The 25,070-nt window shown below is 39.9% G+C and overlaps 3 protein-coding genes across 4 annotated transcripts; 2 read left to right on the top strand and 1 right to left on the bottom strand.

Moving 5' to 3' along the window:
* The first annotated feature begins 3,716 nt into the window (after positions 1-3,716).
* On the top strand, positions 3,717-5,994 carry LOC104450604 (amino acid transporter AVT6E). The gene has a single exon (XM_010065231.3). The coding sequence runs from the start codon at positions 4,007-4,009 to the stop codon at positions 5,474-5,476; it is 1,470 nt and encodes a 489-aa protein (XP_010063533.2). The 5' UTR covers positions 3,717-4,006; the 3' UTR covers positions 5,477-5,994.
* Positions 5,995-8,341: 2,347 nt separating this feature from the next.
* On the top strand, positions 8,342-9,524 carry LOC104450605. The gene has a single exon (XM_010065233.3). The coding sequence runs from the start codon at positions 8,569-8,571 to the stop codon at positions 9,145-9,147; it is 579 nt and encodes a 192-aa protein (XP_010063535.2). The 5' UTR covers positions 8,342-8,568; the 3' UTR covers positions 9,148-9,524.
* Positions 9,525-9,609: 85 nt separating this feature from the next.
* LOC104450606 (protein NUCLEAR FUSION DEFECTIVE 4) lies at positions 9,610-13,080 on the bottom strand. Of its 2 annotated transcripts, XM_039315491.1 has the most exons (4): positions 12,423-13,080; positions 10,816-11,708; positions 10,422-10,510; positions 10,111-10,296 (listed from the first exon to the last, which is right to left on the bottom strand). In XM_039315491.1, exons 1-4 carry the CDS (start codon positions 12,750-12,752, stop codon positions 10,247-10,249), a joined length of 1,362 nt encoding a protein of 453 aa, XP_039171425.1. In that variant the 5' UTR covers positions 12,753-13,080; the 3' UTR covers positions 10,111-10,246. The 2 variants fall into 2 exon arrangements, with proteins under 2 accessions (XP_010063536.1, XP_039171425.1); XM_010065234.3 differs by having other exon boundaries at positions 9,610-10,510; positions 12,423-13,077.
* Between the last annotated feature and the right edge of the window lie 11,990 nt (positions 13,081-25,070).

The raw sequence follows: 25,070 nt of genomic DNA on the forward strand, positions 1-25,070 counted from the left end.
TGAAGGAGCAGGGGCAAACATCGGCTACAACAAATGATATTTTCTATAATTTTTGCGGGTAACATCGGCCCATGTCGAACATGATTTTTTGTAAAAGGTTGATGTTGGAAAGTGACTCATTGCAGGCTGCATTCCGTACTAGATATTGAGAAGGTGACTTTGATGAACGAAAGAACCCAACCTTTCGAATAGACTACTCCCAACGTCGGCCTTGCTAGAAAGCTATAAAAATCAAAACACACACAAATAGGTCGCGGCCGAGAAAGGTGAATAACATAGCTTTGGACAGATGGATGGCGTGAATTTGTTGAGGGACATTTCGACCTATTCCATAGATCCACTCCAGATCTGGTTCGGACGGTTTCCGGTTCTCTATCTTGTCCAAAGCGCACTCCCCTTTTAGTTTCGGCTTTTTAACAAAAGTATAAAATAGATAATAATACGATAATTGATGATTCTCGGCCCGGTTTTGGTGGCGCGCCGAGCTGAGGGATCGGCTTGAAAGGAGGACGATATTTTTTCCATGACAATTTTTCCTTAAGATGTCGCTATCTGGCTGTCCCCCACATGGCGCTACAAAGCAGCACCGCGATTATATCGTGCAACGTCGTACCACAGGCCCCCCGACGCCCCCAAACAGTCAAAATCTCTCATCCATCGTCGTCTCGTCTCGTAGCGTCTCGAAAGACTCCAAGCCACGCGTTCTTTTCCTTTTTTTTTCATTTGCCTTTGTTCTTCTCGATTTTCTTTTACCTTCTCATCGCGATACGAAAAGGAAATTCTTCGAGATTTTATTTGGCCCTCTCTTTCCTTTATCTCTCGGGATTTATCGTCTCGGTACGAGAATATAGGTAAACGTGGGGAAGTGGGCACCGATGAAAGGGCCCGCATTTATTGAGTTGCTTTTTCCATGGATTACCGCAGACGCAAGTTCTTTAAATGTCGAAAGTAATTATGGAAATTTGTTCACTTCATTATAAATGACCCTCGTTCACGTTACTATGGACGTGTTTGGTTCAACATTTTCAAAAAGTCTTTTAACTTTCAAAGCTAGGATTGATTAGTTTTAGATTCATAACTACCGTAGTAGCACTATTCCTTAATTTTTTTGAGCTGAAATTGGTCGGGGCTTTTTGTTTATCGATGAGTTTTAGACCCAAATTCTACCCTATTCGGATTAATTCCAATTTTCTGAACTGGAATCGATAGGAGCTTTTTTGTTTATTTTATTTTATGTCAAATATAAATTTTTTTATTTAAATAAATACTATTCATTTAAAAAGAATTATATAAAGCCTTATATAGAATTAGTTGTGAATTGGTTCAAAATTAGTTCGATTCCGAGTTGTAAGCTTTCAAAGAGAAAGGGACTAGTCAAGGTATAGAATCCACAACCAAACTGATGACACGACTGTTCACCCCTAATTTTCCTGGTTGTCTCAATCGCCCTGTTCCTCATCAACAACAAGCGTCATTCGATTGATTTGACGAAAAAGAAAGTGGCAAAACTCCGAAGGGTCAAAAGAATCGATTGACGAATTTAGGAGCACCGTCCCGGGACGCCCATGGTACGACCGTCCCGTGATGCCCATGGGACGACCATAAAACTTTTTCTTTTTTCCAATGGCGATGAGAGTCAAGTGCGACAACGTCCAATAATGGCATAGAAACGGACGTGGAAATTGGGCTCAAACTTCCGTTCGTGGATCGTGGACGTTTCCAGTACGACGTCCACGACCGAGACGAATAAAATAAACAAATGACATCGCTTTCGGTCGAGAAGAAGAAAATTAGAGGAAAAAAAGAAAAAAGAAAAGCCTCCATCGCCATAGCCCCTCGTGGACCACAACGTGGACATCATTGTCTCGCACGCAGACAGAACGCTCGTACGCTTGTTCGCGGATAGCGATTTTAACGTTATTCCTTTCCCACTGCGAAAAAAGCGAGACCAATAAGAGAAGAATATTTTTGATTTTTTTGGGTCCTCGGCCTTGGTAAAAGCGAGAGCATTGGCGGTTCGATTTGGCGATGCTCGAACGGACTGTGTCGATATGGAAAAATCCGGATCAAAACTCAAATCTACTAATTGAGTTAACAAGCCAAACTGAATAGATGATTCCGATTCTTGTTGATTTGATTTATTTTTTAAAACGGTTAACGCTGAAGCGATAGGCTCGATGCTCAAGAAATATATGATTTGCCATGTAGAAATATGGGAAGAGGAGATCACTGATTAAATCATATTAAGTGTTTATTTTATAAGAAAAAATGCTTTAATTTTGTAACGATAGAGGAATCGGTCTTGATAAATCTTGAGATTGCGAATACCATTCTAATTAGAAATTATGGAAACGAGGCACGAGCTAAAACCCCAAAACACGATATAATTGAATACAAGAGCAGAAAAACAAAGCATCAAGCCCTTAAACTATCCTCCTCCAAAATTTCAAGATCCACCGACAATAATTGACTTGATGCACGAAAACTTGTAATTCCATGGGGTTTCAAAACCAAAATGATAAGTTCACTTGACTTGTCTTGATTGATATGATTGTGCTGACCCTACTATAGAGAGATATGATGTCAATATTTATAGTAGATTCAGCCTACATAATTTTGAATTTATAAAAGTTTCTCTCAAATGCAAGAGACGAAACACTTCATTTTCACGTCTTCCTCGATCCCCGATCAAGAATGAACATATTTCTTGATTAATAATTGGGTGAGATTGGGAAAACTAAATGTAACAATCGAGAGCTTCATAAGCGACTATTGCTAATGAAGCCTTTAAGATCTCCTCATGGCCGAGTTTTAGTTCTTTCATTCTGTTCTCGAAGGACGCTAGAATCAATCCAGGTAGAGGGCATTTTCCATAACAAGAGATACTCAATTTCGTTGCCGAGCTATTTTTGATTTCCCACCATTTCTGATTACGAATAATTTCATAGAGTAATCACCAAAAAAAATCAATGGAAGTTCTGGGAATTGCCCATTTTTTCCTTTCACAAAGCCCAATACATAACCCTTTCGAGCAGAAGCCTTGAGCCCACTGCAGACGAGCAAGCTTTAACATTTCTAATTGGGCAGAAGAAAAAATAATGATCATGTCCAAGCCCGGTAGGAATAATTCAAGAAAAATGATCATAAATGGTCTATAAACTTTGACTCAATATACAACTTAATCTATAAATTTTTAATTTATTTAATATAGTCATGGGATGTCAACCTAATATGCAATATGAATCACAATTTTTTTTGTTCAATATAATCTTTAAACTTTTATTATATATTCAATTTAGTTCTTGAACTATATCTTTCCATTAATTTAGGTTCAAGGATAATATTGAATATTTTTATATAGTTTATGAACTAAATTATATAGTATAAAAAATTTAAGGACCACACCAAACAATTTCAAAATTTGGGAATTATATTTTATATTGAACTAAAATTTAAGGATCATATCAAACAAATTAAAAATTCAGGGATTTAATTGTACGTCGAATCAAAGTTTATAGACGATTTATGCCGTTTCCCTTAGTCAAGGAGAGATGGAAAAAGAGGAAAAGGAAATTGGTCAACAGTATTAGGCATTGAGTAAAATGTTTTTGGCCTCCCGGAATCTTTTCCTTTTATCCGAATAAATCAAATTCCACGTGGGAAAAAGAAATGGGCCAATAGGAAAACCTTTGTCTCCCCGAACGGGCTTCCGAACACCTTCCCCTTCCCCCTCCTCTCTCTCTCTCTCTCTCTCTCTCTACCTGCAGGTCGTAGCTGAAAATCGAGGAAGAAAGACGGATGAAACGTTGACCCCGAGATCCAGCGATCTTCCATGGCGCTGTAATCGCTGCTGCGCGGCGAGGAATCCATCGGCGAAAGCCGCCCCCCCCTTTCTCTCTTCCTTCGACGACGCCCAGGTTCTCGTAATTTCCTCCATTCGCATCCCTCGCTAGATCCGCGGATCAAAGGTCCGAACTTTATTCCGCATCCGGGCGCGAGTTGGAACATGGGTAGTCCTTACAAAGCTGTTTCGAAGAGCGCGTACGTGGAATTGCAATCCCACAATGATGGGGCGGCCCCCAAATCCGACCCCAAGTTCCTCCCCCTCGATATGGACGGCTACTCAGGTTCCAAGAACGTGAATGGCGTCGACGGTGTTTACGATTATGATGATGCCGATGTGGATGTTGATGATTACCCGCTCATCGGAAATGGGCCCAAGACCGGATCCGGTGTGTCGGGTGCGGTGTTTAACCTCACCACGACGATAATTGGCGCCGGGATTATGGCCCTTCCGGCGACCATGAAGGTTCTTGGATTGGTTCTAGGGTTTGTTTTGATCATACTGATGGGTATACTGTCAGAAATTAGCGTGGAGTTGTTGGTGAGGTTTTCGGTTTTCTGCAAGGCCTCTTCATATGGAGAGGTTGTTGAACGTGCATTGGGGAAACCGGCTAGGATTATGTCAGAAATTTGTATCATAGTGAATAATGCCGGTGTTATGGTGGTTTACTTAATTATCATGGGTGATGTTCTGTCTGGCTCGGTTCGTCATGTAGGGGTTTTTGATCAGTGGCTGGGAAATGGGTTTTGGGATCATAGGAAATTGGTGATTTTTATAATCCTAGTTTTGTTTCTTGCTCCTCTTTGTGTTTTGGATAAGATTGATTCGTTGAGCACGACGTCTGCAGCTTCAGTGGCACTGGCAGTGGTGTTCGTGATTGTTTGTTTTACTGTCGCAATGATTAAGCTTGTTGAAGGGAAGATCGAGGCCCCGAGGATGAGCCCTGATTTTGGCTCTAAGAAGGCAATATTGGATTTGCTTGTGGTGATACCAATCATGTCTAATGCTTATGTATGCCATTTCAATGTTCAACCTATATATAATGAGCTTGAAAACCGGTCTCCGGACAAGATGTATCGGGTAGGGAGGATTACCACAGTTATCTGTGTCATGGTCTATGCTTCGACTGCTGTATCCGGGTATCTGCTCTTTGGAAAAGACACTGAAGCTGATGTGCTGACCAATTTCGATAAGGACCTAGGGATCCGGTTCAGCTCCGCTCTGAATTATATTGTTCGGGCTGGTTACATTCTCCATCTGGTCCTTGTTTTCCCGGTGATCCATTTCTCGCTACGCCAAACGGTAGATGCATTGCTTTTTGAGAAATCAGCTCCACTTTCAGAGAGTAGGAAGAGGTGTTTGGCATTAACTGCTGTACTCCTCGTGCTTATATACATAGGTTCAACAATGATTCCTAACATCTGGACCGCATTCAAGTTCACAGGGGCGACTACAGCTGTGTCATTAGGATTTATATTCCCACCATTGATTGCATTAAGATTGTGTAAGAAAGGTGTGGCTTTAAGTCCAGTGGAGAAATCGCTATCGTGGGTCATGTTAGTACTTGCAGTAATGGTCAGCATTGTCGGAGTTATCGGGAATGTGTATGGCCTTGAGAGCAAATCGGAATGACCTTATCACTTCGGTTTTATTGCAAGTTCACATGTGGACAAGTTCTGTGTGACTTGGTCATCTCTTTGCCTGTCCGATTTAAAGACTCAAATGGATTCACACAGTAGATATATTTTTTGACAATAGTGCAATTATTGGTTATCTCTTTTGGTTGTTCCATAACGAGGAATGTCAGTGGAACTCATGGATGACCAGAATCGTGAAGGCTGCTCCAAGGTCCTTTGTAATTGGATCTGCTGCAATAAATTGTATTCTCAGAGCAGGATTTAGAGATTTACACGTTTGTGGATGAATGTTTGGGGATACGGCGTATATTATGTGAAAAAGAGTGCCACATGTTTTGGTTGAAACTCACGTAATTCTTTCAATGATTCTCAGTTGAACATTTCTTTTATAGGATTTTATAGTTTGTATAATAGGGGGAGGCATCCGCCACAGTGATTAAGTGATGCCCCACTTTATGTTTCTTCACTTTTGTTGGAAGCTTTTTCTTAGTTCAGTATACATTTATTCCCTTACTGGGCATGTTATTGATCTGCTTGCTAGGGATGGACATATTCATAATTTCTTGACAGCTCCTCCGTTAATATATTCCAGTTGAAAACTTAAAGAGTAGTTTCTGATTTTTAGTGCTTGAGGATCCTTCAGTCAGAATCAATTGCTTCTTGCCATCAAATAAACTTTTGTCTTCTAGGTAAGTATTGCCAATTGGTGTTTTCATATTTGTAATAATGTAAGTGCGGAATACGTGACTGAGGGAATGATGTTCCTTCTCAAGTAGCAACCAACTAAGTAACGATAAACTCAAACATTTAGCACTGGCTTCATTTCACTGTTTTTGTGCCTGCATCTCCCAGCAAAGGTGGTTTAATTTCGTCTGCTCTCCAGTTTCAGCTATTTTGTGCTCTACAGGTCAATTTTTCCAATAAGTGGCTTGATCAAAATGGAGGCTTTCACTTTTGCCAATTCTATGGAAGTTTACCCCAAATAGCAAATACACTATAGTTAGAGGTCCATGATTTTAAACTTTTTCTGAGCAAAGTGATCTTCTTCAATAAGGAAAATTGAACTTGCGTCCCTTTCTTCTGGCTCTAAAGTCTGTGATTGCAAGAATTACCAGGAAATGGGGCTAGTCCTGTCTGTTTAAAACTGCTAGACTTCAATTTCAGAAGCTATATATAATATTAAGATTGCTTCCCGGGAAATGGATATACTTGTGTTTATGAAGCTTTCAGGATTTTGTTTTGTAAATGTTCATAGGGTGTGGAAATCTTCTGCCAGCAGCTTTCTAAAAAAGATGGGAACAGTATAGGACAACTACGCACAACTAGTGACAAATTTGCCAGTTCTTCTAGGAGTGCATGTTAGGGTTAATGATCATCAGGTCTGTCTCATGAATCTCCAAACATTCACTTGCTCAAATGCGACATGTCTTGAGAGGCAGATGGTGTTACCAAATATTCAGCGAAAGCAAATGTGTAGACATCCTTAAAACCTAATTACCGGCGCATCTCTAGGATCTCTTGTGGCTTATTAAGACTGGCAAGATAAAGATATGGAATTGAAGGGTTAACTCCAACAATCCTCATTCATCCCATAGATCAATTTGTTTACGAAACTGCAAGGACCGAGGATACTAGAACTTGGCTGCTTGAGCGGGTGCACCTATTTTGGCCGATAATCCATGGCATGGCATGCTGATAGTTTAGTTTTCCCGCCCTCATCCGTGAGAACTGCTCCCCAAAATACGCTAACTCCGTGGGAAGAGTCTGGCCGCTATTGACGCTTAACTTGTTTATCAGGAGTTGACAGTTGATCTGTGGGACTCCCATGTGCATGATGAAGGGCATTTATCTGGCTTTCAGACTTTGCACGCGCATGTACATGAAAATCAAAGCGGAGACTTGACTTGTCAACAACTTTGCTAAACGCTTTTTGCGGAGAATAATGAACTGGTAGGCGAGAAGAGACAATCAAACTCCACCAAAAGTGGACAAGGGAGCACAAAACAACATGAATGTCACTACCAGGAAAAACGCGAAGTCAGCCGAAAGAAAAGATTTTTTGAACCCTGATTACTTTAATCACGCCTCATGCAAAGTCACACCTCCAAGAGGACTTGCCCATATTACCCACTTGATACGGTTTTAGGGGAGACAGATTATGAGCTTCTTAAATCAACTCTGCACCTTATGAATGCGGTTGTAGCCTCCCCCATCCACGAAAAAGTAAAGAGAAAAGGAGACGAAACTCCTCGTTCGGCCATTACTGGACTTGCTGGGGTCATCCGGAGGGGAGCCTCGGAGACAGAGAACACAAGGTAATCATAAGGTCGACAAAAAAGCGCGGGTGAATCGTCTGAGTGGTAGTGTCCTGTCCTGCTTCTAGGAGGAAACGCATCATGGAGGGACTTAACTTCACAAGGCTCAAGGAAAAGTTGCTCCCGGCAATGCAAAATCCAATCGTGTGCTTCCAGGAACCTATTAAAGATACCGAAAAACACTGCCCTAAATCAAATTTTGTTCGGATGACAGGCTAATGACCATGGTTAGGCAGTCAAAGATGCAAAAGCCAACCATCATCCCTATACATTTGTACTATCGAACGAAGCAATTTCTTTTTGAGGTACTGAGTTCTCCACAAGAAGATCCGATTAGATAATTATTTTGCAGAAAAGTCCATGTAGAAAAAAAGGCGCGATCCAGCCTTTTTCTTTTTAATGACCGAAACCCCGAAAAAGGGGTTCAAAGATTTGAAATTTTGGGTCGATCTTTAGTGCACTTTCCTCCAAGTACGTGCACGAGGGACGCAAACCCATCTTCGCATTCCACTTTTTTTCCGTGATTGAAGGCAGTGCGTTTTTATGAGCAACTTTTGATAGCACTTGCCCTTGGAGACCCCACACGGTTGTTCTCCTTTTTCTCCAATCACTCTCAAATTCCCGACTAACGTCCAATTTACGAAGCTACTCATGGCTTCAAAAAAGTCACAAGTTAGTCCACTAACCTCTTCTTGATATCTCTCTTCTTCCTCCCCTCTACCATATATATGGCCGACTGTCGATAGCAATACTTGCTCTATCTAATTAAGCCATGGATTGGTTTTCTTGGTTATCGAAAACTGGTCTGGAGCCGTCTCTTGTATATGAATACGGCCTCGCCTTTGCACACAATGAGCTCGAGGAAGACGACATGAGTCACTTCGACCATGAGTTCCTGCAGAGCATAGGCATATCCATAGCCAAGCACCGGCTGGAAATACTCAAACTTGCTAGGAAGGAGAATCTTTTGAAGCCGCATCCATTTTCGAGTCTCGTTGGTGCGATCAACACGACCAAGAAGCGTCTGGCCAGTTACATGAGGAAGTGGACGCATCGTGAGAAATCTGCTCTCACTGTTGTGCCGAGGCTTAGTTATGGCACCAGATGGAGGGATGCAATGGTGAAGAGGAACGGGAAGTTGATGATGGCTAAGAAAGGGAGGTTGTTGCTCACTAAAGGGAGTCCTCTGGCGGTGTCAACGCCTCATCTTAACAGCTTTTCAAGTCCGGTGGTTTATGCGCTTAGTCAAGAAGAAAAGTTTGTAGATGATCAGTATGATGGGTACTGGTCTGCTGATGGGGTTCAAGAGATCAAATGGGACACAATGTTCCAAAATCTTAAACCCACATGAAGATTAAAATTTTCATCCCAGAGTCACCAAGTTCCAGTCTCTGGAGTCGAAGTTTGCAGCTCTTCGATGGTGCGAGATCAATTTTTGGTTCCTCCACCAAAGATTGTTTGTTTCTGTAGGAGTTCTCATCTCTGTTCTTCTAGTCTGGACTCTGGTGTATCGTGCACTAGATAGTCTTTAGCTACAGAATATTATCTCATCTGCAGGGAAGTTTAATGTCACCACATGTGAGGTCGATTTGTCTTAGGCATGAGTGAGTTTATTCTGGAAGTAGCTCATTTTTTGTCCTAGTAACCGTAAAGGCTAATTTGGTTCGTTCGCAATGTTGTTCATGTTATTCATCGGGCAAAATTAATATGCTTTAATTTCACTGGTCATGGCATGCTGTCTTCAGGAACAATCTGCTTTGAACAGTTGAAAACTCTGTTGCTAGTACTCTCGGACATAGTGCATGATGGACATGATTATAAGGTGCGTTCAGATACAAGCATCGAAGATCACAACCATTGAACGCCTGAACATACTGTTATTTAAACTCAACCATAATATGTCTCATCAAACTTACAGAACATCTGCTCCTGACAAAAAGCATCGTCAGCTATGTCTCCATATAGAGCATGCTGGACAGGAACCCGCATAGCATATCTAATATTCTGAGAATGAGAAAGTTCTGCCAAAACTTGACATTTTGCAGTAGTTGTAGTTTGCAACACAACAACAGATTCCCACGATGATCGACACTTGCTATGATCGTGATGTTCCAACTTGTAGAAGATCTTAAAAGCCAAAAATCTGATGCTGCAATGAGTGTGTACCCGCCGCTCTGAGAAGTGGAAACTCACTGGTGTTACTCAGCTGTGGTTGAATGACCTTCAATCTAAAAGATGTCTTCGCTTATCATTGGTCTGAACTTGGGGGATTACGGAAAGAACCCTCAGAGTAAAGACTTTGGTAAACTGGTCGAATTCTAACATACAAAACAATGCTCAGGAGAGTGCCTAACCCACATAAACCAGCTAAAACCAAGAACGTGAGCCTGAAGCAAGTGGGACCCAAGCACGTTGACCCCCCCTGTAGTGCAGCTTCTGCGTCATATACATCACCAGCAAGGAGACCCGAGAAAAGAAATGCACCAATAGGATTGCCCAGCTGCATGAAGTTGAAAATAATGCCAAAATGTTTCAAACCAAAAAGCTCAGATGCAGTCGGGATCATGATGCTAAACTGAACACCGTAGCACATCCCGAGTAGAGCAGTAGCAGCATATAGAGTACCGTTGAGGGCTGACGCATACAGAAGGAATGTCGCAATCATGATTATTTGAGCAAATGTCATCCAAATTGTCCGAGGAAGGGCTTTAGACCTAAAATTGAGATAAAGCAATCTCATATCAACATAGGTGCATGTTGTCTAGAAATTAAGAACTGCATATCTACAGAAAATTAAAAATATTATCTATTTTCAAGATGGAAGAAAGCACCAAAGAGAGCCAAGGAAGTAGCAAGTAAATGGGAAATTTGCAGAGAGTTGAGGAAATTTTGTAAGTCATGAAGGCTAGTGAAACATCTAATATGAAACTCGATATACAAGTGTGTGACTTAATGGGGCAATACATGAAACAAAACTCAGCCAGGTCTTTGAGACAGCATAAGAACCAAGAAATATTACCTGACGAAGTATTCAGAAACTACACCTGATCCCAGACGTCCCAAAAAATTGAAGAAGCTGAAGACACACAGCAGCACTGTTGTATCATCAACGCCTAATGCAGCTCCAATTTGAGCCAAATTATTAAGAACTGTTACTCCAGAACCAACCCCGAAAAAATACACAAACCAAAGAAGCCAGAAATCAGCCTTGATAAAGGCTTCATGAAACTTGAAATCTTCCCCTCTTCTAGGCCTTCTTTTCTTCCTTACAGCCCCTTCACCCACTGCGAGAAGGAATTCCACATCGGAGGCATCCTCACTCTCCATCCCAAGATTAGCGGCTGATGAAGATGGTGTCAGCAACAATGGATCAGATGGGGTTGATTCACCTTCTTCCTGTGCTAAACTATCAGAAGAAGGAACTTGTGGGCCAAACTTCTTTGTAGGAAAAAATGTCATCTTGACAGGAATTGCAAGAGGGGAGGTCATGAGGATGACCATTATGGCAATTAAAATGTATCCAACAACGTTACTGATTGAAGCCAAGTCATATGATACGGTGACAGTTAGAACATAGACAGCAAGCAAAATACTTGCTGCCTGGGTGAATATGAAATGAACATGCACCGAAGAGTCCTCTCCAGATGCCGGAGTACAAGGTCGAATGAAGTACATCATAGCAAGACATAAGATTGGAAGCCCCAGCGTAAGGAACAACAATAATTTTGATGCAGACTCGCCAAGCACCATAGAGTATATCGCAGTATAAACTGCAGCGCTGATCCCAATATAACCCTTGAGAATGCCTGCGACGGTCCCCCTGCTGAGGGGGAAGTTCCTCATATTTGTCACAAGCACTGCTGTGCCATACCAAGCACTGCTGTTAGTGGCCACACAAAGTGCAAGCCATAACTGCCACACGCAGAAGCAGTAAGTAAGCCAAACAACATGTCACGTGCTAAAGAAACGATAAGAGGCAGCTCAAGAAAACAAAAATATTGTCCCAGGTGAAAGCATGTTTACTTGGCAGAGGCAATTAGCAAAAAGCAGCAGGAATTTTTACCAAAAAGAAGAAAAAAATATCTTGCAGATAACACTGGTTATTGATTTGTTTTATGTTAAGAGCTTAGACATTTCAGAGCAATGCCGCTAAGAAGCCATTTCCAGCAGATTTTGCATACCTAAGGCTAGGAAGCAGAGGACTGGATGGGATTCTTGCAAGCGATTCTCCATTTATCCCGCCTAGCTTATGATGAGATATGATTGATGAAGACGTACTCAACCAATGACATTTGGTGCAATTCAAATTGCACCAAATTCTCTAGGTGACAAGCAGAGGCTAGTTTCCTTTGATTCACGGAAAAATTAAGAATCATCACCGTAACATTCATCAAACAAACTCTACACCGATTTCTAAAGCCAAGTTATCAAATCCTCATAAAGGTTACACCTTAGGAGAAAGAACTTTCCAAAAATCACGGGAGAGAATGAACCCCATCAACTCCTCGGTCCTAAAAAACAAGAGAATAATCCCAATTCCATATTCACAGCAAACAATAGAAAAGTCCCAAGCAGCATCAGCTACAGTGAATACAAATGAAAGAGAGGGAGAGAGACTAAACGTACCAGCCAGTAAGGGAGGTTTTGGACGGTTTGACTGACAGCTAGCCAAAGAACGCCATAACCCAGGAAGCAAGAGACGACCCCAACCGATAGCACAGCCCAAGGTGGGAACTTGTTGCAGGCGATCCCAGGAGGAATGCCCAAGTTCTCTCCGATATCATTGGCCACGCCGAGGATCGTGAGCTGCTGCTGCGTATAACCCATCACCGACTTCAGAGTCGGCGAATAGAGAGGGAAGTTGTAGGGGTTGCCTGCCGCCGTCTGGACCCAGACCGCGGCCGCCAATCCCACCCAAGGCGGCCTGCTTCCCGCCTTAAGCACTCGCTTCGGCATTTCTTTGTAACTTCGAGCTGACGACGATTGCTCTGTTTTCTTCTGCGGCAGAGTTGATTGCTGGCCTTCTTTTTCAGATGGGTACGGGGGAAACGAGAGAAAGGTCTTATTCTTAACAACAAAGTTGGGTGAAGGTGTTAATCAAAACAGGGGTTCGTTCCTTCTGGAAGAGAGAGAGAGTGGAAAGTCCGCTGGAAACGGGGACAGAGGGACAGGGGAGAGAGAGAGAGAGAGAGGGTGGAAGGGTGGGAGAGATTTGAGCGAATCAAAACCAGAAAAATGCCAAGGTGCGAGCCCTGCATACGTCGAGACCCCGTTGGTCAGAGGGACACACTCAAGAATTTTTGGACATTAGACATGGACACTCTATAAAATATAGTATAGATGATCTGATTTTTTGGTTTTTTTTTTTTAATTTTTTTTTATTTTATCGACATCGTCCACCTGGCCGAGTTTCGACATATTAATCGACTTAGCTTAGTAGGCTGAACGAACACGATGATTTCATTTAAATATATCGGTTAGGAGTCATTCTCGTCACGTCTATAGCATCAATCGGAAGAACAGGAAAGCTTCTTTCTCTCTCTTCTGTTCCTTGGATTGGAGGCTCTCCTTTCTCTCCTCAGTACAAACGGTTCCGGTCCTGACTTGTCCATTTAATCCAGTGAATCTGCCTTCCTTACCTACCATCTACTAACAAATCATTACCCCAGCACATGCACGTGACTTGCATCTTCTTTGCTCTTTTTTTTTTTTTAAAACCTTTTGCCCTTCAAAAAAGATGAGCAAACCAGCCCGCAGCTGCGTATCCTTCTGCTCTTTGATTTCTTCTTCTTCTTTTGGAATGGTTGGTGCAGCAATGAAACCAGAGCCCTAAGTGAGAGGAGGAAGAGGAAGAGAAACGAAAGAGGAGCTCTTTACTGAGATGACGCGAATGAGGAGAAGTGCAGTTTTCACACGCGGGTTTTTTTCCAACTGATCATTGGGTGGTCCTGGCAAAGCAGCTCCACGATTGCTCAGCTCCAAAACGATTGGCCTCTTTTCTCTGTCGTGGCACCGTCCCTTTTCACGAGAACTTTGTCTATTTCTATAGTATTCAAACAAGCCATAAATCGTCTTCGATCTGCCCGACTTTATCACCTACCGAGTGCTTTTACTAACAAAAGTACAAGCGCATCGACGTGTTTAGCAAGCGAACAAAACCGGTGCGTGTGTTTTCTCATCTCTTTATCTGGATTGATGTTGGCATATTGAATATTCTAATTTCACCTTGATTTATATGAGTATGATGACCTTGCAAGGAGGCACAGGACACCACACGAGATCAAATCTTGAGCATGCACCCTTGGAATTGTTGGGTTGACATGACCAAAAAAGTCATTGCCCAAACAACTTCTCATTTAAATAAGTTCATCCACAAATCCTTCCCTAAATTATGGATATGTGAGTAATGAGGAATATCGAGTACAACTTTTATTCCACCTTTTTCTCGGTCCACCCGAGATTGAATCTCCGGCGTGTTCCCCAGGATTTGTGGGGGTGACATAACCAAATTATCATCATCGCACAATCAACTCCTCATAACTGTGATGCCTTGAGTTAAATAACTTCATCCACAGAACCTTCCCTAAATCATGGGCATGTGAGTGATGAGGAAGGTTCCGCACAATCCATTATTCCCCCTTCTTCTCGGCCCAAACGGCGGTGATAAGTTGAATTAGAGACCAACGTTGCCTTGGAAAGATTGTCAGAAGAGATGGCGACAACACTTGGATCAAAGTCCGAGTAGCTTAAGAGGCTCTGATGGCCCTTGAAGACTGGGAGGCCCCAACACCGACTCCATGCCTCAGAATCGGGTGAAAATGCAAAATAAATGGGACTAGGATCATGAACGTGTTTCTATGTTGATTCAACAGCCCTCAGCGAAGAAAAAGAAGAAGGTCATTTTTCACGCATTTCACAAGGCGATGAGTGAAACTACGTTCGAAGCGATACACTCAGGCGGATGGTTCGATCATGTGTTGCAGAGTTCCTGGAGTAGGCTATTCTTTTCCCCTTCATCTCCTCAATTTTGGTGTCACAGCTCATGTGGGGTCTATCTTTGCCCTGACCAAAAGAGCTAAGCTGGCAAAGTTATAGACGATTCTTTGTCATGGGAGAGAGCAGAATATATGATGGTGTGTGCACAAAATAATGGGTAGAGAGGAGTGGAAACTTCATATTAAGTGGCGGGAATCGTAAAGCCAGCAAAGCCAGATTTTGATGTTCAGCAACAGACTGATGTGGATAAATAATGCCCTGATGACACCTAGGAGGAATGAGCAGTGGTAACGGCGATAAATATTGACTCTAGATTATAAGAAAGTGGGAAAGATGAAGTGACTGAAACTAGTTCATTTAGATTTGTATTTGTAAATAACCATGAGTTATAACGAAATCGTCAAGGAAGTAAATATATATTATGGGTATGAGGAAAAGCTGCAGAAGATCAACGATTAAATTCGGTGGCAGATCTTAAACTACTATTAGTTAAATTAAAGTGATAAAACTTTAGGGCCAAAAGTTCATGCATGTTCTGAAAAATTGAAGTGTGAAGACAACTGCTTAATACTAAAGTCCTTAGTTGTAGTGATTCAAGGGAACAGATCAATTCGATCAAACACTAAAGCTCTGTTTGGCAACTTGCTAAACAATAACAATTTCTATTCTTTTGTTTCCAGAAGTAGATTTGGAATAGAATTGAGAAGTAAAAAAAAAGTTGATTCTTTGTTCCTGGGAACAATTTCAAAATCAAGCCAACCCATTTTTTTTTTTCTTATTCTTCTTCCCTCTCTTCTCTTCTTCAACCGCTGTCGTTGTTGCCGTTGTCGGCGGAGGCTCGCCAAGCTAGGGTGAGATTTGGTGAGCTCGCCGGAGCTCGCCTAGCCATCGGCGAGGCTTGGCCTCGCTAGATTTGGTGCGGCCGAGGCTTGCCGGTGGCTAGCTGGGCCTCCTCCGGCCACCGGCAAGGCTCTCTCAGCCACCGGTGGGGCTTGACCTCACCGGGCTACCGCGAGATTGGTGTTGCTGGCCAATGCGAGGCCGACCTCGCGGTGGTTGGGAGAGCGGCCTCGCCTAGCTGCCGGCAAGACTCGTTGATGAGGCGTGGCGTTGGCAAGGGCCGGTGGCGCTTCGATGAGGTTGCCGATCCTCATCTAGCCGGTCGTCTATCATCCCAAGGCCGGCGATCGGCAACCCTTGAAGAGGAAGAGGAGAAAGGAAAGAAAAAAAGAAAAGAAGGAAAAAAAGAAGAAGAAAAAAAGTAATAACTTATTTAAAAATTAAAATAAAATGATTTGAAGTAAAAATGTTGAGGACGGTACCAAACACAATTTTATTCTGGAAATTGAAATTTTGGATAGTTACTAAGGGCGCGGTTGGTAACATTTCGTTTAAAAATTGTTCTAGGGAACAAATAGAAAAAAATGTTTTTGTTCCGGAAACAATTTTTGAATAAAAAAAACGCGTTTGGTAAATTTGTTACTGGAAATAAAAAATGAACAGAAACACGTTTAGTAAATTTGTGTTCTTTTTTTGTTTCTTTTAATTTTTTAATAATTTTATTTTATTTTTATTTTATTTTTATTTTTCTTTTATTCTTCTTTTGGCTGGTCGCCGGCCTCGGCCATGGCCGGTGACCGGCCGATGAGGGCCGGCGGCCTCATCTTGGCTGGACGAGCTCGGGCTCGCCCAGCCTTGCTCCGCACCGGCGAGGCTCAGCCTCGCTAGGGGCCAGCGACGCTTCGGCGAGGTCGTCGGCCCTCGATGGCGTCGCCAGCCCTCGACGGCTGGTCGCCGGCCATGACCGAGGCCGGCGATCGGCCAAAGAAAAAAAAGAAAAAGAAAAGAAGAAAAAAAGAGAAGAAAAAGAGAGGAGAAAGAAAATTTGTTCTTAAAAATTGTTCCAGAAACAAGAAACACGTTTTTCTTGTTTCTTGTTTCTGTTCCAAATGTGTTCATGAGAATAAAAAAATAAATTTGGAACAAAAACGCAAACAAACGTGTTTTTGTTCTTTTTTTGTTCCCTGAAACAAAAAAATAGAAATTTTTTTCATAAACAGAAACAAAGAACATTAACAAACAGGTCCTAAACCGCTTAAAATGTTTAGAAATTGTTCCCGAAAACAGAATAAAAACAGCATTACCAAACGCGTCCTAAATTGTCCAAGAAAAGCAAAAAAAATGATCAAGCTTAGATGTGCTAGATGTATGATGGGAGTTGTCGGGATGGACCATCGAAGAGAGCTTTCCTAGGATGGAAAGTAAGAGGCAAAAGAAAAAGGCAAGAGCCAAAGCCGGCAACTATGAGGTTGACAGAGCTTTAAGTGCTCGATGTTGACGGAACAAACTAGGACTTTTTCATTTGGTTTGGTGGTGACTCTGCCCTAATAATGCCCCTTCTGTATGCCTTCTCATGGATTAGTGAGAAAATAATCCATTAACTTTATAAATTGTAAGATTAAAACTTAAATGAGTGGCTCAAATATGAGATTGTTTGAATTTAATGTTACAAAGAAATTTGCATATACCACATTGTACTACATACTTTTTATGGATATTAATGATCCCAGCCATGAATGATGCCAAGCTCTTTTTGACGTGTGTAAGTGCTCCAACTGATCTTTGATTTTTCATTTTTATTACCTATGAATTCATTCAGGCTTTGTAATGCTCTCGACCTCACTAGAGTTTTAGCTAAACTCAACTTTAACCCCACACTCTGTCTTATGTCAAAATTGTGAGCAGCTCAAAGTTTCTTCTGTAACACTTTAAGATGATTTATGCAAGCAACAAGGAAAATGTGATTCATTTCATATGGACATGGAGTTACGTGTTGTTGACGTTGCGAGTAATTATCAAAGACTTGGCCTAGGAAAAAAATTGATTACTTTTCATAGGAAATGAATGGTTTGGAAATTAACATATATCCCATTCTACGTATGTATTTTTATGGATTTTTTTTTAGCCAAGTCATAGATGGCGCCAAGCTTTGTTTGGTATGTGTAAGTGTTCCATTTGATCTTTGATTTTTCATTTTTATTATCTATGAATTTATCCAAGCTTTGTAAAGCTCTCCACACCACTAGAGTTTTAGCCAAACTCAACTTTAACCCTATAATCTATCTTATGTCAATTTGGAATATTTTAAGATGATTTTGATGGGAGAACGGTAACAATTCGAACAATATCGAATCAACGTAGCGGAATAAAATAATCTCCCATATTGTGTAAACCTAATAGGAATCAATATAATAGAGTAAAATAAATACCAAGCATGCGAACACAAAACGATTTTTTACGTGGAAAACCTCCTCAATGTGAGGAGATTAAAAACCATGGGACCGGAGTCCACTCGAAATTCTTCACTATCAACAAAATTGTTCTTCTCTAGCAAATACTAGAGGTACATAGCAGCAAAGACCTTAAGGACATAATTCTTGGCAATACACATAAACTTCACAAGAGATCAAAGATAAATCTGACAAAAAACGCAGGTTTTGATCAATCCACGAAAAACCTGATGTAGGGAGCTTCAAACGAAAATCAAACCGTTCAGATTCGATAAAATTGTGCCATGAACATGTTGACAAAATTTTAGCTCAATCGGACCACAAATCGACCTCTGACGTTAGTTTGATGCAAATCAGATATTGCCCCAAACCCTATATTTTCTGCTTTCTCTTTATCTCTTGTTACTGTTTCCTTTTCTGTGGCTACCTCTTTATATAGATAGTGAGAAACTCTATTTTCTCATATAACTTATCATATAGGCTCAAGCCTTTTTTGAGTTTGCAACTCATTGGGCCTCCTCCACATAGGAGTGAACCCAGCTAACAAATCTCCCCCTCACGACAATGTGGAGGGATTCACCATTCCTGCTATCAATTGGCAATGTTCAAGCTTCTCCCTTGGTAGAGTTTTCATCATCATATCGGAGCCATTATGATCCGTATGAATTTTCTCAAGTTCCAACAACTTTTCATCTAAAACATCTCTTATCCAATGATATCTAACATCAATATGTTTCGATTTAGAATGAAAAGATGAATTCTTACCAAGATAAATTGCGCTTTGATTATCACAAAATAGCACATACCTCTTTTGCTTGAACCCAAGTTCTTCTAAGAACTTCTTCATCCATAACATCTCTTTACTAGCTTCAGTCTCTGCAATAAATTCAGCTTCGGTTGTAGAAAGTGCAACACACTTCTGCAATCTTGACTTCCATGACATAGCTCCACCGGCAAAAAAAATCTAATAACCAGAAGTAGATTTACAAGTATCAATATCTCCTGCTAAGTCAGAATCTGTGTATCCAGCTAACTCAAGTTTCCCGGTCCCGAAACTGAGTTTCAACTTTGAAGTTCCCCGAAGATACCTCATAATCCACTTCACTACATTCTAGTGCTTTCTGCCTGGATTTGACAAATAGCGACTAACAACGCCAACTGCGTGCACCAAGTTTGAGCGTGTACATACCATTGCATACATATTAAGCTTCATACAGCTGAGGCATATGGAACACTTTCCATATCTTTCTTTTCTTTATCAGTCATAGGACTTTGCTTCATATTTAACTTAAAGTGGGCAGCAAGAGGAGTACTAACCACTTTAGCCTTGTCCATGTAAAATTTCTGAAGAATATTATCGATAAATTTCTCTTGCGACAAAAACAACGTCTTAGCATCTCTGTCTCGGGTAATTCTAATGCCAAGAATCTGCTTCGCCGAGCCCAAGTCTTTCATGGCAAAAGACTTGCTTAATTGTTTCTTTAATAACTCAATTCTTAAAGCATTCTTGCCAACAATCAGCATATCATCAACATAAAGCAAGAGAATAATAAAGTCATCATCAGAAAATTTTTGGGCAAACACACAGTTATCCGAGGAGGTCTTCTTATAGCCCCGTTCTATCATAATTGACGCAAACTTTTTGTACCACTGCCTCGGTGCTTGTTTTAGGCTATAGAGACTTTTCTTCAATTTGCACACATAATCCTCTTTCTCTTTCACTTTAAAACCCTTAGGTTGTTCCATGTATATCTCTTCCTCCAAGTCACCATGTAGGAAGGTTGTTTTAACATCAATTTGCTCAATTTCCAAATCTAGGCTAGCTGCCAAGCCTAGTACCACACGGATAGAAGACATTTTCACTACCGGAGAAAATATATCATCAAAATCAATACCCTTTCTCTGACCGAATCCCTTAACAACCAATCTAGCTTTGTACCGTGGTTGTAAAGTATGTTCATCTTACTTCAACCTATATACCCACTTGTTCTTCAAAGCTCTTTTACCTTTAGGTAACTTCACCAACTCAAAAGTATGATTATCATAAAGTGACCGCATCTCATCTCGCATAGCATTGAACCAATTGCTTTTGTACTCATCTTCTATTGTTTTTGCATAGCACTCTGGTTCACCTGCATCAGTCAATAATACATACTCATCTTCGGAATACCCGGTGGAAGGTCATTGGTCTCTAATAGATCTCCAGACTAGAACATCCAGTGGAACATTTAATTGAGCCTCTGGTTTAGGAATAGTATTATCTATTTCAATATGTTCAGGAATATGTGTTATTTAGAACATTGATTTCTTACTGCTCTTCATCAACCTGTGAAGGAATATTTGTAAGAGAAACTGGATCCAAATCAATCAAATTATCACTAACCTGTGGTGCTGAAATCATCTTCGATTTCTCAATGTCCTCTATTATTTGATCTTCCATAAACACAACGTCTCTGCTTCTTACAATTTTATTTTCAACTGGATCATAAAATTTGTAGTCAAGCATATCCTGTTCATAATCAATAAATATGCACTGTCATGTTTTCACATCAAGTTTAGACCTCTCATCTTTGGGAATATGCACAAATGCTTTGCATCCAAAGACACGCAAATAATCATAAGAAACATATTTACCTGTCCAAACTCTATTAGGAACATCAAATTCTAAAGGAACGCATGGAGTAAGATTTAATACATGCACAACTGTACTTAAAGCCTCACCCCAAAAGGATCCAGGTAGCTTTGACTGTGAAAGTAAGCATCTTATCCTTTCAACCAATGTTCTGTTCATTCTCTCAGCTAAGCCATTTAACTGATGCGTCTTGGGAGGTGTCTTTTGATGTCGAATACCTTGTTGTCTGCAATATTTATCAAAAGGTCCAATATACTCTCCCTCGTTATCAGTTCTGATGCATTTCAATTTCTTTCCAGTTTGTCTCTCAACTGAAGCCTGAAATTGCTTAAAAGCATATAATACTTGATTTTTAGTTTTCAAAGTATAAATCAAAATTTTCCTTGAAAAATCATCTATGAAGGTAACAAAATAAAGAGAGCCACCAAGTGATTTTGTTTTCATAGAGCTGCAAACATCAGAATGCACTAAATCCAATATACTTGACGTTCTTGAAGGAGGGGAGCTTTTAAATGCAACTCTGTTCTGTTTTCCTGCTAGACAGTGAGCACACTTCTTTAGTGCCGAACTTTTCAATCCTGAAAGGAGCTTTTTCTTGGCCAATAGTGACAAACCCTTCTCACTGATGTGACTGAACCTCTTATGCCATAACTCAGCTGCATCTTCGCTGTCTACTGCATTAATTTTGTCTGTGGACAACTTTGCCTGCATTATGTATAACGAAGAATATTTTTCATCTTTAGCCACAACAAGAGACCCTTTGGTGAGCTTCCATTGACCATTACTGAAGGTGCTACAATACCCCTCATCATCTAACTTGCTTGTAGAAATCAAATTCAAGCGGATATTAGGTATATGTTTAACATTATTCAATACTAACCTTGTGCCATTGCTGGTTTCTAGGCACACATCACCGATGCCTACAGCTTGAGCTAGTCCATTATTTCCCATCTTCACAGATTCGAAGTCACCTAACCTGTATGATGTAAAGAAATCCCTAAGAGACGTAGTATGAATGGATGCACCACTATCAATTACCCAACTGGTCTCATGAGATACAAAATTCACCACATCATCATCAAAAATAGTGAGAAAGTCTTCTTTAAGTGCAGCAACATGATTGTCATCACTGTCGTTATCACTTTTCTTCTCTTTACCTTTCTCCTTTTGTTTCTCCCTTTTTTAACTGGCGACAAAACCTCTGAATATGTCCATTCTGATGACAATAATGGCACTCAATATTAGCAAATTTATTATACTTGCCTCTGCTTTTGTCTTGACTTTTATCTCTATTTCTCGGATCTCGAGACTCACTTCTTCCCCTTTTCTCAACAACCAAGGCATCAGAATGTGAATAGGACGATCCTTATGTCTTCCTTCTCATCTCTTTATTCAAAATACTACTCTTGGCTAAATCCATGGTAATCGTATCATCTGAGCATAATTAGACAAAGATGTTCGGAACGTCTCTCATGAGTCCGGCAAAGTACCAAGCAACCATAGTGCTTGTATCTCATCATCAAACTTGATTCCCATCGCAGCCAACTTATTTATAAGGGCGCGCATGACAAAATTTCTGTTTCAGAAATTAAATTCTAGCCAGAAATTAATTTTTCAATTTCTATTCTCCGGACAAGTTTCTGAGCAAAGAAACCCGTTTGATAATGATTCAAAATTTCTATTTCTGGAACAGAAATCCGTTTGATAACAGAATAAAATTTCTATTTCTAGGAATGGAAATTGATTAAATAACAACATAGGAAATCTTCAAATACAAAATAATAGTCGAAATAATACTAATACATTACAAAAGTTGAAAATACAATTTCATGGAATTTCCTATTACATGTGCTTACGTTTCCTATTACGTAATATTTCCTTTCGAAAAATAAACAACGTGGAAAAAAAATCAATTGAAATTCAATTGTAGTGAATATGTCGTTATGTTTTGCCGAAATTGATTTCACATTAATCAAATAAGTCTAATGATAGCCATGATTATAATAGTCTAATCTCGTAAAAAAAAAAAAATCCTAACTTCAAGTCTAATTACAATTTCTTTCCAAATTTTGTTAAAAAAATCCTCACCGTGTTCAAAAATCGTCACTAGTTTTTTTTTCAAAATTATCAACACTAGGATTATTTAAAAATTTATTATCAAAATCTATATTTTCATCAACACTCTTACAAGAACAACAGATTCCTTATAAGATCTCTTTTACCCATGTCTTGATGAGTGAGGACACTATATAAAAGAAAAATCAGATGAAACCCTAATGATTTGACACCTTTTTACCACCTCAATATGAAGTTTATGATTAAAAAAATAGTTAGCTAGATAGAGCCGTTGTCTAGCGTACTACAGAAGAGTAGGTGAAGAAAGACTCGTTAGATATGAATATGGCAAGTTGACTATTACCATGCGTGAAATCTCTTGCGTGCAACAAATGAAGCCTTGTTTATTCAATTCCCACCATCTGGCCCAATGGTTCAGATTTTCAATCAATATTGATTGAAATGATTATATTAAAAAAATCATTAAAATATTTTGGACTAAATTAACTAAATTGAAAAGTTGAGAATTTTTTTTCTATTTCTATTTCAGAAACTAAAAAGCTAAAAATTTTAACTTCTGATTTCTTCGATTTCTCTATTTCTGAAACAGAGAAATCGAGAAACATAAATTTTATCATGCGCACCATCTTGATATCTTAGAGCCATCATCTGTTTTATAAAAAATAACTTATTATTCCCAGTCTTTCGAGCATATAACTATTCGAGTTTATCCCATAAACTGCGTGCATATGTTTTCTCAATAATATGGTTCAAAACATTATCATCTATCCACTGCTTGATATAACCACGCACTTGATGATGAAATATAGACCATTCAACATCAGTTTTATTCTCCGGTTTCTCCTCGGCAAATACGGGCAAATAAAAATCTTTCACATATAAAAGATCTTCCATCTTCCCTTTCCAAATATGATAATTCGAACCATTCAGTGTAACTATTCTACTCGTATTCGTTTCCATTGTTTAACACAAGGCAGAAAAATCAAGCAATAACATGATGCTCTGGTACCACTCTGATGGGAGAATGGTAATAATTCGAACAATATCGAATCAACGCAGTGGAATAAAATAATCTCTCATTTTGTGTAAACCTAATAGGAATCGATATAATAGAGTAAAATAAATACCAAGCATGCGAACACAATACGATTTTTTACGTGGAAAACCTCATCGATGTAAAGAGATCAAAAATCATGGGACCGGAGTCCACCCGAAATTCTTCACTATCAACAAAATTATTTTTCTCTAGCAAATACTAGAGGTATATAGCAGCAAAGACCTCAAGAACATAATTCTTGGCAATACACATAAACTTCACAAGAGATCAAGGATAAATCTGACAAAAAACGCAGGTTTTGAACAATTCATGAAAAACCTGATGTAGAGATCTTCAAACTAAAATCAAACCGTTCAGATTCGATAAAATTGCGCCACGAACATGCTGACAAAATTTCAGCTCAATCGGACCACGAATCGATCTCTGACGTTAGCTTGATGTAAATTAGATATTGCCCAAAACCCCAGATTTTCTGCTTTCTTTATTGTTACTATTTCCTTTTCTGTGGCTATCTATTTATATAGATAGTAAGAAACCCTATTTTTTCATATAACTTATCATATGAGCTCAAGCCCTTTTTGGGCTTGCAACTCATTGGGCCTCCTCCACATAGGAGTGAACCCAGCTAACAGATTTATGCAAGCAAAGACGAAACTTAATGTGATTTGTGAATTGATTAGGGCATCCTTCCACTAGGGTTAGAACTTAGAAACCTACTTGACTACAGAAGGTTAGGTGCTTTCACATAATTTGGCAATTAATTAGAGATTAAATAATTCAGTACTGAATACCCTCTGAACATGATTAATGTAGATAGTTTGACTGAGAACTGAGGTAAATTAATCGCATGAGTTTGATCCATTCATATAGTTGGCGCAGAGTTGGCGAATCTAGAGAAAGAAAAACCTGAGATTATCCAGGGCAGTGAACCAACACAACATAAAATATATTGTTTTGGTCAGACAACATAAAATATCTAATAATTACAAAAAACAAACAACCAACACAGCATTAAATATATAATAGGTCTAAACATGTGCATCACCATCATTGCTATTAATAATCGTAATTCTGACCGGAAAAATTCATGTAGTAAGATAAGCCCCACTTGCTCTCTTTAATAATAGGACACCGCAATCTCACAAAGACTCATCATGCGGCTTAAAATATCTGAAAAATGTGCAAATTTTCACGTGCACCAGCCTGATCAACATTGCACTGAT

The sequence above is a fragment of the Eucalyptus grandis genome, chromosome 6, assembly GCF_016545825.1.
Source record: "Eucalyptus grandis isolate ANBG69807.140 chromosome 6, ASM1654582v1, whole genome shotgun sequence".
Lineage (NCBI taxonomy): Eukaryota > Viridiplantae > Streptophyta > Magnoliopsida > Myrtales > Myrtaceae > Eucalyptus > Eucalyptus grandis.